The following is a 16,827-nucleotide window of genomic DNA, read 5'->3' as shown; positions in this document are numbered from 1 at the left end:
TTCAAATATAACTGAGGCCAAAGTAATTCGGGCCCTTTGTCCTTCATCCGTTAGGAAGATTATTCTGATCTAGAGAGTGGCTGAGTAGCAAACTAACAGGGGCATATTCTTGAGCCATCTTTCTGAAAATCGGGGACATTCTAAATATATAGTTAATCCACCAGTGTCAAAACTAAAATATGCTATGTATTAAAGAAAGACTTGATTCACCTGTCCCTATGAGTGTAATCAATTACTAAATTAAGTCTAGTGAAAACCGTAGGTATCATGAGCAAAGAGAAAAAAACATATACGTACTTCAGACTTTAATATATTCTTCAGTTTGTTAACCTCCAAATTAGTATCTTGGACTTTCTGTTTTATGTCATTAAGTTCATTATGAGTGTCATTCAATTTTTTTGACAGTGCCTATGAAAATAAGGTAGATTTGATTACAAAAAATAAAAAATCCTATATCTCAAAAACATCATAAATGTTTAAACATTTACAACAAATAGATAAAATTAATATACCTAATGTATAAAACTCATATAAAAACAGAGAGAAAACACAGAGCCCAACAGTGAATGGGAAAAGGACCCAAACAATTCACAAAATGGAAGCATCAGTAGATAATGCTTGAAAAATTAAACTTTACCAGTAATCAAAGACATGCTACTTAAAAACAATGAACTATTATTTTGTCTATCAAATTAATAAAGATTTAAAGTTATTCAATTATGGTAAGGAATGGGCATTTCCAGGTGTTGTTGGAATAAAGGTAAATTTGGAAAAACGCAAATTTGTGATCAGCTATCTAGTGATGTATCGAGACATTTTAAAATGCTTATTAAAAAAAAGAAAGACAAAAATGTTGATTATTACCAAAGGTGGGAGATGGTACATGAAGATTCACTATATTTGAAATATCCATTTAAAATGTTTTTTAAGGCCATGCATGGTGGCTTATGCCTATAATCCCAGCACTCTGAGGGGCTGAGGTGGGAGGATCACCTGAGGCCAGGAGTTTGAGACCAGCTTGCGCAACATAGCGAGATCCCATCTCTACAAAAAACAAAAAACATTAGCTGGGCATGGTGGCATATGCCCATAGTCCCAGCTACTTTCGGAGGCTGAGGCAGGAGGATCACTTGAGCCCAAGAGTTCGAGGCTGTGGTGAGCTATGATCATGCCACTGCACTCCAGCCTGGGCAACAGAGTGAGGCCCTGTCTCTAAAATAAATAAATAAAATGGTTTTAAAAATTTTTAAAAAGAAACCTCATAAGCTTGCTTCAATTTGAAATGAAATCTAATAAAATTTAATGAGAAACTCTTCATTAGACATTATGCTATAGTGACAATATTTACCATTAAGTGAATGATGCAGTAAATAACAGTGTATCTACATAGTGGTAGAACCACATAATACAATATTACGCATCCATGAGAAACGTTTGGAATAATTTTTAGTAATAGAGGAAAATTTTCATCTATATTAAGTGAAAAAATCAGGCTTAAACACAAAAATACCACATTATCCCAATTGGCCAAAACCTGTGATATCGAGGATAATTTTTTTTGAAGTTTCTGCTTTCCAAATCTTCTACAATACTGGTTCTTAACCTGTGGACCACAGAGAGATCCCTCCTCTACCTCGGGCCTACAACCCAAATGAAGGAAAAAACTATTCCTGAACATACGTAAATTGTTATGATATCAATTGTCTTCTGACTATAAAAAATGCTTATGAAGTTTGAACAAGGCATGGAAATGCTTATCATAGTACAGTAAGCTAATAATAGCTACAAAATATTTATTGAGTGATATGCTGTACACTATGGTAAGTGCCTTCCAGGCATAGTCTCATTTATTATCCATTTTTACAGATGATACACTGAGGTTCAGGTACGTTAAACTATATGATCACACAACTAGAGAGTGAGATTTAATCCCATGTGAGCCTTAAATACTTGGCTGTACTGTCTCCTCATGTAGGAAAAAAGCATGATATAAAGTGGTACGTGGTTTTATCCCAGCTACATTAAAAAGCACATATAGAAAGAAAGTAGTATTAAAAATTTTTTAAGTGCACTAAAAATCAGTAAAAAAAAAATATGTCAAATGTTAACAGTGACTAACTCTGGGTTTTTAAAATTTTTCTTACTTTTTTTAGAAAACAAGACTTTCTATAATGCATTTGTATTTCTTAACTAATCAAAAAATATTAATAGAAACTAATTTCTAGTTTTTCATGAATATAAGTTATATCCACCTTTAGTCTATTTGCTCTAACTGTAAATATATTACACAAGGATAGAATATAAATTCACATCTTCTGGTCTTTATTGCTATACATTAATTTTTTAAACAAAGTTTTATTTTAGAATAATTTTAGATTTACAGAAAAGTTGTGAAAATAGTACACAGAGCACCCATATACCTCACACTCACTTTCCTCTATTATTAACATTTTGTATTAATATAGTACATTTGTTACAATTGATGAAACAATATTAACACATTATCTAAAGTCTACATTTTATTCAGATTTCCTTCATTTTAATATAACGTCCTTTTTCTCTTCCAGGATCCCATTATTCATTAACTTTTGAACAAAGTACTTTAATGCCTCAAATAATTTTTTATAATTAACAGAGTTGTATGTTTATAGCTGTTTATATAAACTAAAAATATTTAACAGTTAAAGAATGCTGACTTGTATGATGCAAACTAAACACATTGAATGTGATAACAAAGTGGGGGAAATCATTTGGACTGAAGAATTCTGAGGAGGGAAGAAGTTTCCAAATATAATTTTTTAATATTTAAGTTAAAGTTATTGGAAATGAGAACAGTATATCAGACTGAAATATATTGCCTTAGAGAGAGAGTATTTATAAACAGGAATTTTCCTAAAAAGAATCACGGAGCTAAAGCAGACCAAAGAATGTGACACAGTCCATACATTCATACTTAAACAGAATAATACATAGTCTATCAAATAAATCTCCCCCTTTTCTTTAAAGTTTCTGAAGGTTTTTATCCTCATTTGTTGATTTATTCAAATATTTATCCTTCAATAAGGAACTATTTTCTAAGGTTTAATACAAATCCATTAGCTTTATGTTTGAGAATTTCATTTAGAAGTTATGAGGCATATTCTGTTCTAAAGGTTAAAAAAAAAAAAAAAAGGCTAGTTCCAGTGTTCGAGCTCTTCTACAAAATGAAATGAGAGCTGTCCCTCAGAAGAAATATACTTTTTTTCCCCTGGAGAAAAGATTCTAGAAACAAGTATACCTGGTTTTCTTGTTTCGCTTTAGCAAACTGTTCTTGGAGATTATCATTATCATGAGCCAAGATATCTCTTTCCCTGGCAATTTGACCCAGCTCATCATTTGTTTCATCCAATTGCCGACGCATTCTGGAAATGTCTTGTTCACACATAATTAGGGCTTCCGTAGACTGTCTATTCCAAAAATCAAACAGTACATAAGAGACATTTTACTGAAACAGGATAACAAATTCTCACAAGACAGAAGATGGACAGTTAGTATGAAAACATTCGAAGAGATGTTAAACACATTTAAATTTACAGGAATAAATACTGCAAGACAGTGTGTTAGAGTTTCTCTATGTTCCCATCATTTCACCATGAAAAAGATACTAACTATGCGTTAACAGTCAATGATTTGCTAAGTATTTCAAAACTTCTGACACTCAGGTATTAGGAAGGCCTTCATTCTACCTCTTGCTGCCATGGCTTAGTCTCCTACTGACTCCTCTTCCTTTGCCCTCTTAAAAATTAAGGTTTTTCAGGGCTTGAAGCTTAGCCTCCTGATTCTTCTCACTCTAGCCCTTCTCTCAAATTCCACTCATATCCACAGCTCCCAACCCCATCTATCCCACATGACTCCAAAATAATTATCTCCAGCCTTAGCCCCTCTGTTATACTCCAGACTCATATTTAACTGCTTCCTAGACATGTCTACATTAAGGTCTCAAAGGTTCATCAAATAGAGTGGTAAAATTATCTTTCTTCTCTTATCTTCGTCATGTTCAGTATTCATCCCTGGCAAGAAACCTGGCATTTTCCTAGTCTCTCTCCCTTATAAGCACCTCATTCCTTCTGTCCCCCAACCCCTAAACCCCAATTTACCATCACTTCTTGTGTCTGGGTAATCTTTCTAAGGTAAAAACCTCCTCAGAATTCTTTAATGATTTCTTATTGCACAGAATACAAAATCAAGATTCATGTGTCTATAACACAGGCCTCTTCCTGCCTGTTTAGCCTCTGCTCCCTTCACTTCTCCTCTTACTCTGGATTCTAATAACACACACCTACATGTAGGTCAAGAGGCTTTTGAACATGATCTGAGGTTCTTTGCTAATATAATTTCTACTTTGAATATCCTCCCCTTTACTTGGCAAACACCATCCCATCTTTTACTTCTCTAGATAGACTTAGGCCTCCTTTAAGCATTAGAGAGTTATCACCTTATATATAACACTAAGCCTCGTTTCTTGCTATCTTTGTACCTAACATAGTACTTTGCCCCCCATAAGTGCTCAAATATTTGCTGAATGATTTACCTTGATGCCTGTTCCATCTCAGCAATAATATTCTTCATGCCTGAAATGGTCTTTTCCTTGAAAAGAAATATAAGTATTAAATAAAAAGTTAGCTTAAACTGATATTTTTGTTAAAACTGAATGAAAATTTTTGTTATAATAAAACAAAAAGAAAATTTCCTCTCCCCTTTAGATTTGCATTTGGTTTTAAACATTTATATCCTATTCTTCTTTTCCGCACTTCAAAGCCTAGTATATCAATGTGAGTATTTGCACTGGGTAAAAGCAATAAATTATGTTCATTAAAGTAAGGGCTACACTTAGGTGTATTGCTATGAGATCAGTATATCAAATACTTTGTTAAAAGATATTCTGTGCAGTTACCCAGTAACTCAAGAACCCCATAACCACCCTGTTTTTAGAGGCAAACCAATGGTTTGGCATTGGAGTGTTATACTGGGAATAGAACTGATTCACTTCCTCGCATTTTTCAAGTTATAAAATCCAGGGAAGTCAATAATGTATAAGTAAATTTAGTTCTTGAGAATAACTTTCAGTATATTATTTAAATTAGCCAGCAACAGCATCTTCAAAAAGCTGCTCTAATGGAACTACTTATAAAAGTATACTATTAATATTTAGGTGTGAGCTAATAAGAAGGTAAATATTAGGCTTAGAGCAAAGGTATAAACAAAAACTATTTATAGTCTCCCTTTTCAAAGTCAAATTAGTGGAGTCAGTCAAAGCTGAAATAGGCTTGAATATCCTAATGTCTCAATACCATTTCCACACCTCCTTTTAAAACTTTCACTGAGCTTGAACTAATCTAACTATAAACAGATACTTACCATTAGCCCTAAAAAAGTAGGAAAATTATTATTTCACTAATAGTTAGATTTCACCTTGCCCTTTGGATTGTCAAATCCTTAGTAACCAAGTAAAAGGAAGAAAAACCAAACCTATATTTTCCAACCAGTTCTGTTCCTGTTTCTTTAGAGAGAGAGTTTTGCACATGGGTGTGTACATGTGTGTGCGCTATCTTTCTGTATTTGTGTCCTTCTCTCCAGGATATTTTTAGCTCCGGTTTCCCATTCTGCTTTCTGATAGAATGGCACAGACTTCACATCTGACAGTGATGGATATTGGAGGAGTGTTAAGATATCCATTAGCAAAAACAGTTAAACCCCTTTAAGAAGGAGAAGTCAATGGAAGAAAAATTCAAACAAAAAATACTGCTTAAAGTGCAATGTTTACACGTTTTTGAAATCTAATACATTTCTAAAGAAATTCTGAAAAACTAATTGAACTAGCGCTTCTGAAAGTCATTACTTTGTTAAGCTTGAAATAAGTTTTATAAGCCTACAAAGGACTTTTCTTTATCAGTAGAAGTTCACCTTGAAAGTAAGATTCTCTAGGAACACTGTAAAGTATCCAGGGCAACAAAATTATGGAGTTGAACCAGTAATATATCCTCTTAGCCTGTTCTTCTCTTAATATGGCCCTAATACCTCCATTTCTCAAATCTACTGTCATTCTTTGTACAATCTCAACATGTGATACAATACATGCCTTGTAAAGTTCAATATTTAATAATTTTTTAAATAAATATTTAATATTTTTGTATAGCTTCATACATTGTCCAGTCAGGGATACAGACTCAGGTTAACTGTTAATTCAGTCTGTACAGGATGGTCAAAGTGTATTTAGAAAAAAGAAAAAAACTAAAACTTTACATAAATAATTCTTTTCTTACTCAAAAATCTATGAATTTGCTATTGAGTTTTCTAACTTTAATTGGTAGCAAGTAGTAGAACATCTTTTTAAACCATAAACATCAGAAAAATTTCACCTTATTCCTATAATGCCGACTTGTCCATATTAATTTATTTCTGTAATATCCATATAACAGTACCACTTTTCACTGAAAGGCCTTTGTTAGTTCAGCTCTGAATTATCATTGTAGAGAACATTTTCTCTCTCGACTACTTAATGCTGTCTCAGTTATTAATATTTTTCCTTCAGAGGATGGATATGTTTACTGTCATAAAATCTTATACAACATTCTTGATTTTGAAACAGACTTGTAACTCAGTATTACTTGTGCAGAAAAGATATCGTTGGTACAGTTAGCAGAATGGAAGAAATGTGAAATATTAGACATAGCAGAAGAAAATGAGATTCAGAAAGGTAAAGAAGTTTGTTTCTAAATGTTAGTGTTTTAAAAGGTAATCATGCTTAACTATTCAAAAAATGTTGTGATTATAATGAGAAGCAAAATTCCACCTAAAAAATCATAAAATTTCAAAACTACTGTGTCAGGCTTTTCCACAAATAAACAAGTACTTATTATCTTATGCCCTTTCCTGATTTCAGTTATGCTCATGATTCCCAAATCTATAAACTTCAATTTTTTTCTCCAAATCTAAAAATCCAAGAACCTGTGAATATTTCACTATGTGCCCCCAAAACAATTCAAACTCAGCATGTCAATAATCTTCCTTTCTAAGCCTGTTCTATTTCTTGTGTTTCCTACTTCATACATAGGAATATAAATGTGGTTCCTAAGCCAGAAACCACATCTTGTAAATTTTACTTCCTTAATAGATCTATTTCTCTCACTGATGCTGCCACTATCTTAATACAGGTCTCATCACTGTTCTCTTAACTAGTGTCTCTGTCACTATTTTCAATTCCCTATAATCCATCTTTTACATGGATTTTTAAGTGCCAGAATATTTCTTCTAAAATAAAATTCTAATTGTAACATTTCATTTACACTATTTCAATGACCCTCTATATTCATGGTGATATAGTCCACATTCAACATCACATGTATTTTTACGATTTTTTGCTTTTCTATCCCATCTCATCTTTTGCCCTCCCATACCTATCTCTTTGCAACCTATTCTCTGGCCATACTAAACTATTAGAAAGTCTCATGAAATTCTCACATAAAAGCCACCTTACGTAAGCTGTTCTACCTGTCTGGGTCACCCTTTCTCACTGTCCTCTTCTCCTAAATCTTTTCCTGGCTAATTTCTATTCATTTTTCAGGGCAGCCCAGGCACTGTCACTTCCTGGAAGGCTTCCCAGATCTTCCTCCTCCCCTAATCCAACTCCCAGGCTGAATCAGGTATATTCCTGCCACACTCCAATAACACATTATGTATATTTCATTATGGCAACTTACCATATTCTATCATAATAACATCTTTATCTCTCTATTATACCATAGGCTTTTAGAAGGCAGGCCACTCACTTTCAGTTTCTAACATACCACCTGGTACATGTCAACAAATGTTTATTGAATGAATTAATAGATAAATCAATGAATTAATTCCTTTATAATTCCTATTAATTCATTGATAAGGGAAAGATCTTATTCCAATGATGCTACCTTTGCTTAAGATATCTGTGAAAAACAGTTTAGGAATTGCCTTCAGAATCAGTTTATGCAGTAGAAAGGGGCGTCAATATCCTTCTGCAGTGTTGGCAACATTTGGACAACAACAACAAAATGTGGGATGCAGCTTTATTCACCAGCCCCACATGATCTATTTTCAAAGATTTAGGATTATGTAAAATTATGCTCCTAGTTCTGAACCCATTAGAATGGCAGTTTTAATGGAATAAACATATTGCCTCCCCAGGTGACTACCTGGAAATATGTTTTTAAAAAGAATTCAGTCTTACCACTTTGTCATGCTTTACATTTTGATATTTGAATTAGTTATTATCAGTAAATGTTAATCACTAATTCATGATATAAAAATCAATTTAAAATATTAGCTAGATTTGTATACATACTTCCTAAGACTATCTAAAATATTTCAAAGTCAGATTTTAAAGTTTCAGCTCTCTAGAAAAAATTTTGAGAAAATCCTATTATTTTATTCAGATTCAAGTTCTTTTAAAGCACAGTTTAACATTTAAACATTTCATTTAAACATTTCTTGTAAACCACAGTTCTCAGAACATACTTTCATTGCCAAACTCTCTCCAAGGGATGCAATATTCTCAGATTTTTTATCCAAACATGCTTGCAGGCATTCCTTTTCTTTAGCCAGATCATTGAGGGTTGCACCAAGAATGCTGATTTCTTCTCGCTGTGCAATACTTTGCCTTGTAAAATTATCTAAATATGTAATCATAAAGGTGTTGTTTTAATCAAGATAAAACCTTTTTTCTAGTTCAAGCAGAATGAAATACTTTTCAAAGTAAGTTCTCCTACATTATATTCAATGACTAAAAATAAAAGTACTATATCCCAAATAAAAAATGGTTTTTGTTGTTAGTGATCAAAAATTACAATGAATCACAGAATTCTAAATGACTCAAATATAAAAGCACAATAATAATGAATTAGAATAGCAAAGGAAAGATCTATATCATAAGTTCTCAAAGCAGATTTACATGTGTGGTAGGAGAGGAGAGAGTGGGTGGATGAGGCAGGTGGAATATCAAAACAAACTGTGGCCTTTGTCCCTGCTAGTTCCCCCTTCCCTCCCTCTGGCCTAGAATCACTGTTGTATATAAAGTTGGTAAATAACTTGTATATAAAGTTGGTAACATATCTTAATGAAATATTCAATTAAATCATCTTTGTAATCAAATGTCTTCTAGCTTTGATTTTTCTAAAGTAGTGTTATAAAAATTCCTAGGAAAAAAAAAAATCATCCCAGGAAGTCTGGTTCAATTTGTGAGAACTCTTGCAAGCCAATGTCAATGTCGAAGGCCTAAATGACTGGTATAAAGTGGTTTTCAAATTGTGATTCCTCAACCAGCATCACTGGCATCACCTGGGGAATGCAAATTCTTAGGCTCCACCCCAGTCCTACTGAATCAGAAATTCTAGGGGTGGGCACAGCAATTTATGTTTTAACAAGCACTGCACCCCTCCTCTGCCAGTGATTCTAATGTATACTGAGGTTTGACAATCACTGGCCCAGAGCAGAGGTTCTAAACTACCAGAATTACTTAAGGAAATTGGTATAGACACAAAAGCTCTGGTGCCAGGCTACATGAAGTAACCTGGCTCCAAAGATCCCTTTATTAGCTCTCCAGGTGATTCTGACACACATGAAAGTTTGAGAACCACTGGTTTAGAGCTCTACAAAGGGAGTTCTGTTAGAACTTCTACATTCATCCCTGCTAAATTAATCCCTGCCAAGGGCCATCCAGGTGCAGTACTAAGGGAGGTACTACCACACTGTCAAATGCCAAGAGCATGATCTATAAATACTGGAGATTACATGATGTCTCTTTTTTGCAGGCAGTACTGCCATTAAGGCAACCCACATGTATTGGGTGTTGTGATATATGAGCTCATTCCCACTGGAAATCAATCAATGAATCTCTAAAATAGCTCTAGTATCTCCTAGCTTTAAAAAAAAAAAAAATCCTTAACCTCACATCTCATTCAAACTATCACTCTATTTTCTTGCTAAGCTTTAATAGCCAAACTTCTTCAGAGACTTTTCTATTCTTTTCCATCTCCACTTCCCATTCATTCCTCAACCCACTCTTATCTTCCATATCCAACACTCCATTCAAACTCCTTTTGGTTAGTGTTACCAAACCGTCCCATGTGCCAAATCCAATCGATATTTTTTATCCTCATCTTCTTTCACTTCTCAAAAGTATCTGACAATTGATAATACCCTCCCTTTTTAAAACACTCTGCTCTCTTGCCTTTCAAAATAACACTCACTTCTGGGTTTTCTTCCTACTTCTTTGGTTTCTTCTTACTCAGTCCTGGATCCTCTTCTCCTCATTCTCTATATTTCCCTAGGTGATTTCATGGTTTTAAAATATCATTTACACACTGATGTGTCCCAAATATATATCTTTAGCTTAGATTTCTCTTCTGAGATACAAACTTAAATATTCAACTGCTTACCTTATGTCTTCGCTTGGACTTAAAATATCCAAAAAAGAGTTCTCCTTCAGTATTACCTTTTACATTTCTCTTTTAATATTTCCCATCTTGATAAATAGCACCTCCATCTACCTAATTGTTCATTCCAGATATTTTTGAACTAGATAATAGCAAATGTGAAAAATGTTTCCTATGCTTGAAAACAGACTCCATTATTGCCTTGATAAAAATTTTACCTTGTAAGATTAAGTTATGACATTTTCATACAGATCACTGATAAAAAACATAAACAGGAGACTTTATAAAAGTAATTTTCTCTATAAACCTAAGTAATATCATAGGCATAGCCAAAAATATATACACGTTCCACTACAAGTACTATATATGTACTATTTCATTACAACAGCTATGGACAAGCTAGAATATTATACCAAAAAATCATAAATTTAAAAGTAATCATCATAAATTTGTAAACTGTTGCTGGTTTTCTAGCCATTACTTCATTGACAAATTTTAAGTTAACACTTTAATTATAAGTAATCATGGTCCTAAACCTAAGTAAAAAAATTTATTTTCAAGGAAAAATGCATATTCCCATTATTTTTAGTTCATAAACTTTTAAATGAAGGGTTTATTTACAAGTTTATCTATGTTATAACTGAAGATAAGAAAACATATTTTTCTACCAGACTTAATAAAAAATATCAGGAGAGAAAAACTCACCAATTTTTTCATCCAAGCACATAATTTTCTCCTGAGTAAGCTGTAGCTCATATTTTTTCTTAGCAAGGTGTCGCTGAGTATCAGAAAGATCTTTTTCTGTGTTTTCATATAAAAGTCTGCAAACATTTTAATAATAAAACTAATTCTGAAATTTTTATGTTTTGTCATCTTTAAGTATTTTTAAATCTAAAAACTTTTAAGAACACTAATACGCTTTTTTTTGTTTTTAATATTTTTATTATAAAAGCACATTATAGGAAGTTTGAAAAATGAAGGCTAAGCCACTATTAGCATTTTGGTGTTCACTGTTCAGCATTCTTTTGCTATGCACATTTTAAAGTTACCATACTACAAATTCAAAATTGAATCATAATTTTTTCACCTATATTTAATCTTTAATATTTTTCAGTCTTATAATACAGCCCTCAAAATCATTATTTTCTGGCTGAAAAATATTATATGGGTAATAACCATTTACTTTTAAGTAAATATTACCATTTACTTAACTACTCCATTATTAGACATCTAGGTTCATTTTAGTTTTTCACTTTTATGAATAAATCTGTAATGAACAGCACTTCATTAATTCCACAAACATATATTAAGTGTCTAGTATCATACCAAGCATTAAGTGTTGAGAAAGCTATAGTGAACTAGATTGGCACTGGCCTTGCCTTCATGGAATGCATAGTCACTAGACAAATAAACAGAATTTGATTTCTGGAATATGAAGAAAGATGAAAAACCAAACTGAAAGTATTCTCACCACAAAACACTGAGACGTGTTGACTAAAATGTAAGAAACATCATTTTAAATGTAGAGCAAAACATAAAAATGTATAAGGGAAGTCCCCTAGGGCAAAATCACAGCAATAAGAGTAAGAACTGATGTTACATCAGCTATGGTTGGGGTTTGTCTGTCTCAGTAGCCTAGGGTCTTGTCTGTTAACATAGAAAAAAAGATAAGGCCATAGAGATATCTGCAACAGAAGAAATAGAAATAAGATTTCCCACACAAAGGCAGAGAAAACTGTATTATTAGTGGCAAGGTCAGACCAGAGAAAAATAGCTTGTGAATTTTTACTGGGCTTGGGGAAATAATAACAAGTCTCCCCTGGGAATTCTCAATCTCAAGATAAGAAATCAAAATAAAATTTGGTTCCAGGTTGGTCATATAATCTGTGATACTTGGCAAAACTTCTCCAGAAACATGCCATCAACCCAGGCACAAAACTAAACCCCAGATAAAGGCCTGTTGAAAATGACTGCACAATTCAAAACTGAAAGACACATTAAGAAACAATCCAACCTTAATAGGAGTTGAAAAACACACAAACTAAATTCAATCCTCAAGAACTTCAGATTATAGCACTATCAAATAGAAAATAAGAAATATATGTGTTTAAATATAAAGACATAAAATACGTAATAGAATACATAATAAAAAGAAAAAATAAATAGATTTGGAAAAGAACAAAAGATAACTTCAGGAAATTAAATTATCATTAAAATTTTTAAATAACAAAACTCAGAGAGCAGAGGAGGGCTTTAAGATGGCTGATTAGAGGCATCTCTTACTTGCCTCCTCCACCAAGAAGAACAAAAATAATAAGTAGATAATTACACTTCAAATAGATCCAAGAGAGAACACTGGAATTCAACAGACAAGTGATAAGAAACACCTAAAGCAAGGAAAGGGAAGGAAATCAGGAAGCCTGCTTGGCTGGGATTGGCTAGGAGTCAGGAGAGATGCCCCAATACAGGGAAAGGGTTAGTGAGAGATCCCCTGTGGTCTACATTCCCTCCACAGACTTCCACAATCCTAGCCACAGGGAGCCCTTTGACCCTGGGGACCTCAATACTAACACAGGGAGCTCCCTAGAAACTGTGCAAAGACATTGCTCCAGAGAGTGGGTTCATGCTGGGTCCTACAAGCTCCTAAATTGTAGGCAGTGGCAGCACAGCACCACTTTGGAAGCTTAGCCCACACCAGACCATGTTCTGCCCTGCAACCGAGGCAGAGGTGGCAGTGTGGGGGAAAATTCACACAGAGAGGTGGCCATGCATTGTCACGTGCCCAATGACAAATTCCACTGCCTGTAACTGCCATAGATGAAGCCTGCTATAGGCCAAGGCACAGGCAAAGCCCTGCCTACAGCTGCTCCCAGGGAAAGCAACTCCGCCATCCTCAATAGCAGGGCCAAAGCACAGCCCAGCCACTGCCACATCCACCTGAACATTCCACAAACAGCCTAAAGCTCACCACGCCCACGCATACCACAGCTAACATCTTTATACACCACCGGGGGACCTGAAGGCACAGCCTGGCCTGGCTCCACCCCCACAGTACCAGAGCATACCATCCAGGGGCCTGAGGATCACTCAGCCAAGTCCACCACTTGTGGCACCTGAGCACTCTTCCCAGGTTCTAAGTTTGGGTGCATTCAAACTACTACCACCACCACAGCTGTCATTCACCACCATGTGCCACCTGAGAGTTTGGGGACCAGCCTGCCTAACCCATTGCAGCCACCACCAACACCAGTGCAGACCACATGGGTCCCAGTCGTCCCATCACTGCTACTACTATCACCCATGTCAGGCCACTGCCCAAGGGCTTGAGAACCCAGCCACATATCAAGTGTATCACTGCCATTCCCAACACCTGAGAAAGCCTGGAGCCCAAGAATTTGCTGCCTGGACCCACTAACACCAGTGCTAGCATATGCTGTACTATCAAATAGAAATTGAGAAATAAATGTGCTTAAGTATATAAGTAGAAGAAAGAATCTCAGAACTATAAGACAGGTCTTTTGAAATAATTCAGACAAAAAAAGAAAAAAGAATAAAAAAGAAAGAGCAAAGCATTTGTGACATATGAGACACCATAATACACCATAAAACAACCAAATATTCAAATTATCGGGGTCCAATAATTTGGCAAAGAGAGATCAAAAGGGAAACTGAAAACTGATTTAATGAAATAATAGATGAAACTTTCCCAAATCTAGAAAGAGATTTAGACATCTGGATACAGGAGGCCCCAAGATCTCCAAACAGATATAATGCAAAAAGGTCTTCTCCACAGCACATTATAGTCAAACTGTCTAAAGTCAAAGACAGGCCAGGGACAATGGCTCATGCCTTTAATTCCAGCACTTTGGGAGGCTGAGGTGGGAGGACTGCTTGAGGCCAGGAGTTCAAGACCAGCCTGGACAACACAGAGAGACCCTGTCTCTATAAAAATAAAAAAAATTACCCTGGAATAATAAATAAATAAATAAAAAGAAAAAGAAAAAAAAATTAGCCAGACATCGTGGTGTCCACCTATAGTCCCAGCTCCTCAGGAGGCTGAGATGGGAAAGATTCCTTGAGGCCAGGAATTGAAGGTTACAGTGAGCTATGATCAGGCCACTCTACTCAAGCCTGGGTGAAAGAGCTACACCCTGTGTCTTAAAAAAAATTGTATATATATGAAATATATATATATATATATAAAATAAAGTCAAAGAGAGAATTCTAAAAACAGCAAGAGGAAAGTGTCTAGTTACCTATAAAGGAACTCCCATCAAACTAACAGCAAATTTCTCAGCAGAAACCTTGCAGTATAGGAGAAAATGGGTTAATATATTCAAAGTGCTGAAATAAAAAAAACGGCAGCCAAGGATACTATATCCAGCAAAATTATCACCCTTCATAAGCAAAGGAGAAATAAAGCCTTTCCTAGAAAAATAAAAGCTGAGGTAATTCATCACCACTAGACCAGCCCTACAAGATATGCTGAAAAGAGTCCCGGAAGCAAAAAAGAAAACATTTACCGTAACAAAAACACATGAAAGGGGGGAGGAGCCAAGATGGCGGATGAGACAAGCTGCCAGTCAGAAGGTCTCTGCAAAAAAGACGAATTTTAGAAGAAAGAGAAAAAAAATAAGCGAGCAAAGAAACATAGATCGGGTGAGGGTCAGAAGGAAGGGTGCCTGAAACTACAGGAGACTCCATGGGAAGACGTTGTGGAGGAGAACTGGAAGGAGAAAGGTCCCAAGAGGCTTGGAGACCAGCGACAGGGGTAGGTGGAGCGGTTAACTTCTCCCCGCCTTGCATCTCGGACTGCTGGTGGGCTCCTGAGTGGCTGGAGAGACCTGCCAACATCAGCCCAGAGACGGCTGCCGCCAGTGAGCAGTGGCCTCTTGCGGACTCAGGGCGGGGCTCCCAGCCCCTTTGGGGCACCTCCCCGGGTGCAGACCCGAGCCTAGTGGCAGACGCCATAGTGCTAAATTCTCTCCTTCCCCCTCCCTACCCGTGTGTGCCCACAGAGACAATTTAGCCATCACACGGAGGCATCTCCAAGGAACGGGACCTTTCCTTTTGGGGCCCTACAGCAGACTGAGGGGTACTCAGACTACGGGTTCCCTACCTGCCAGCCCTCCCAGGTGCTACTTGCCTGCGGACTCCAGGAGAGTGGGGCAAATCCTGAGGTGGAGTGAAATCGATCCAGCTTGGGCTCCCTGTAGGTGATTCAAGACCAGCACCTCTCCCCCTGGCAGGGTCAGGGATTGATCTCCAGGGTCCAGGGGTCAGGCCTGCACACCAGACCCCATACACCCAGGTCACGATCGAGCTGCCCTGGGGCATGGAGGAGAGATCTGTGAAAGAGCCTACTGAGGAGTGTGTGCCCTCAGGGGCAGATCAGCGTGCCTGACCGGCAACCCTCCTCCTAAAAAAGGGCTGTGCACCCACCTCAGGCTACGATCCTGGGTAGGGAACCTCCCGGCCCACGTCACAGCCAGGGGAGATCCATCGGCCTGAGGCCCCGCTTGCTGGCAGAGGCCTGGGAGAGGACACGGAGAGGAGGAGATTGGAGGGGAGCGAGACCTGCTCCAGAGTGTGGGTCTTGGACAGCCCCACCCCCCAAGCCCAGACTTTCAGTTGAGTGGAGCCATTTCAGCCCCTGCCGGCAGCTCTGCACAGAAACAAAGAGCAGAACTTTGACCCCTGCTAACAGCAACTGTGGAGCCTGAGGGCAGGCTTATCCAACCCAGCCCCACCCAGACTCACTCCCGGTCCTGCCCCCACTGAGGGGGAGAATAAGGACAGCTCAGGCTACAATCCTGAGTAGGGAACCTCCCGCCCACGGCCCACGTCACAGCCAGGGGAGATGCATAGGCCTGAGGTCCTGCTTGCTGGCAGAGGCCTGGGAGAGGCCACGGAGTGGGGGAGAGTGGAGGGGAGCGAGACCTGCTCCAGAGTGCGGGTCTTGGACAGCCCCAACCCCCAAGCCCAGACTTTCAGCTGAGTGGACCCATTTCAGCTCCTCCCGGCAGCTTTGCACAGAAACAAAGAGTAGACCTTTGAACCTGCTAGCAGCAGCTGTGGAGCCTGGGGGTAGGCTTGCCCAACCCAGCCCCACCCAGACTCACTCCTCCCACTGAGGGGGAGAATAAGGGCTCACCTGGAAATCCCAGGGCCCCACCCACCACCCGAGGCACAAGAGGGCCTCTCTAGAGGAATAAGAGCTAGCTAAGGACCCAAAAACAGCACCACAGCTCGCTTCTCCCTGCAAGTGCCACCTACTGACAGGGAGGTCATCCTGCACACCCTTTTACTGCATCTATTGATTCATCATAAAGGGTGTGGTCGAATCTCACCCACAAACACCACCTACTGGCTCAGAGACTAA

General features: G+C 37.3%; 1 protein-coding gene across 5 annotated transcripts in view; it reads right to left on the bottom strand.

The window, feature by feature from the left end:
• TSGA10 (testis specific, 10) overlaps window positions 1-16,827 on the bottom strand; it is a 116,026-nt gene that overhangs the window by 24,123 nt on the left and 75,076 nt on the right. For all 5 annotated transcript variants that reach the window (XM_012641971.1, XM_012641973.1, XM_012641975.1 and 2 more), the window contains 5 exons: window positions 11,151-11,266; window positions 8,530-8,684; window positions 4,571-4,626; window positions 3,278-3,446; window positions 298-408 (listed from right to left, as the gene is read on the bottom strand). In XM_012641971.1, the coding sequence (XP_012497425.1) occupies window positions 298-408; window positions 3,278-3,446; window positions 4,571-4,626; window positions 8,530-8,684; window positions 11,151-11,266 (607 nt within the window). The remainder of the gene's footprint in view (window positions 1-297; window positions 409-3,277; window positions 3,447-4,570; window positions 4,627-8,529; window positions 8,685-11,150; window positions 11,267-16,827) is intronic.

This window comes from Propithecus coquereli, unplaced genomic scaffold (assembly GCF_000956105.1).
Source record: "Propithecus coquereli isolate 6110/MARCELLA unplaced genomic scaffold, Pcoq_1.0 Scaffold171, whole genome shotgun sequence".
Taxonomy (NCBI): domain Eukaryota; kingdom Metazoa; phylum Chordata; class Mammalia; order Primates; family Indriidae; genus Propithecus; species Propithecus coquereli.
Note: the sequence above shows the minus strand (reverse complement) of the source record. Positions and strands in the feature narration are given on the sequence as shown.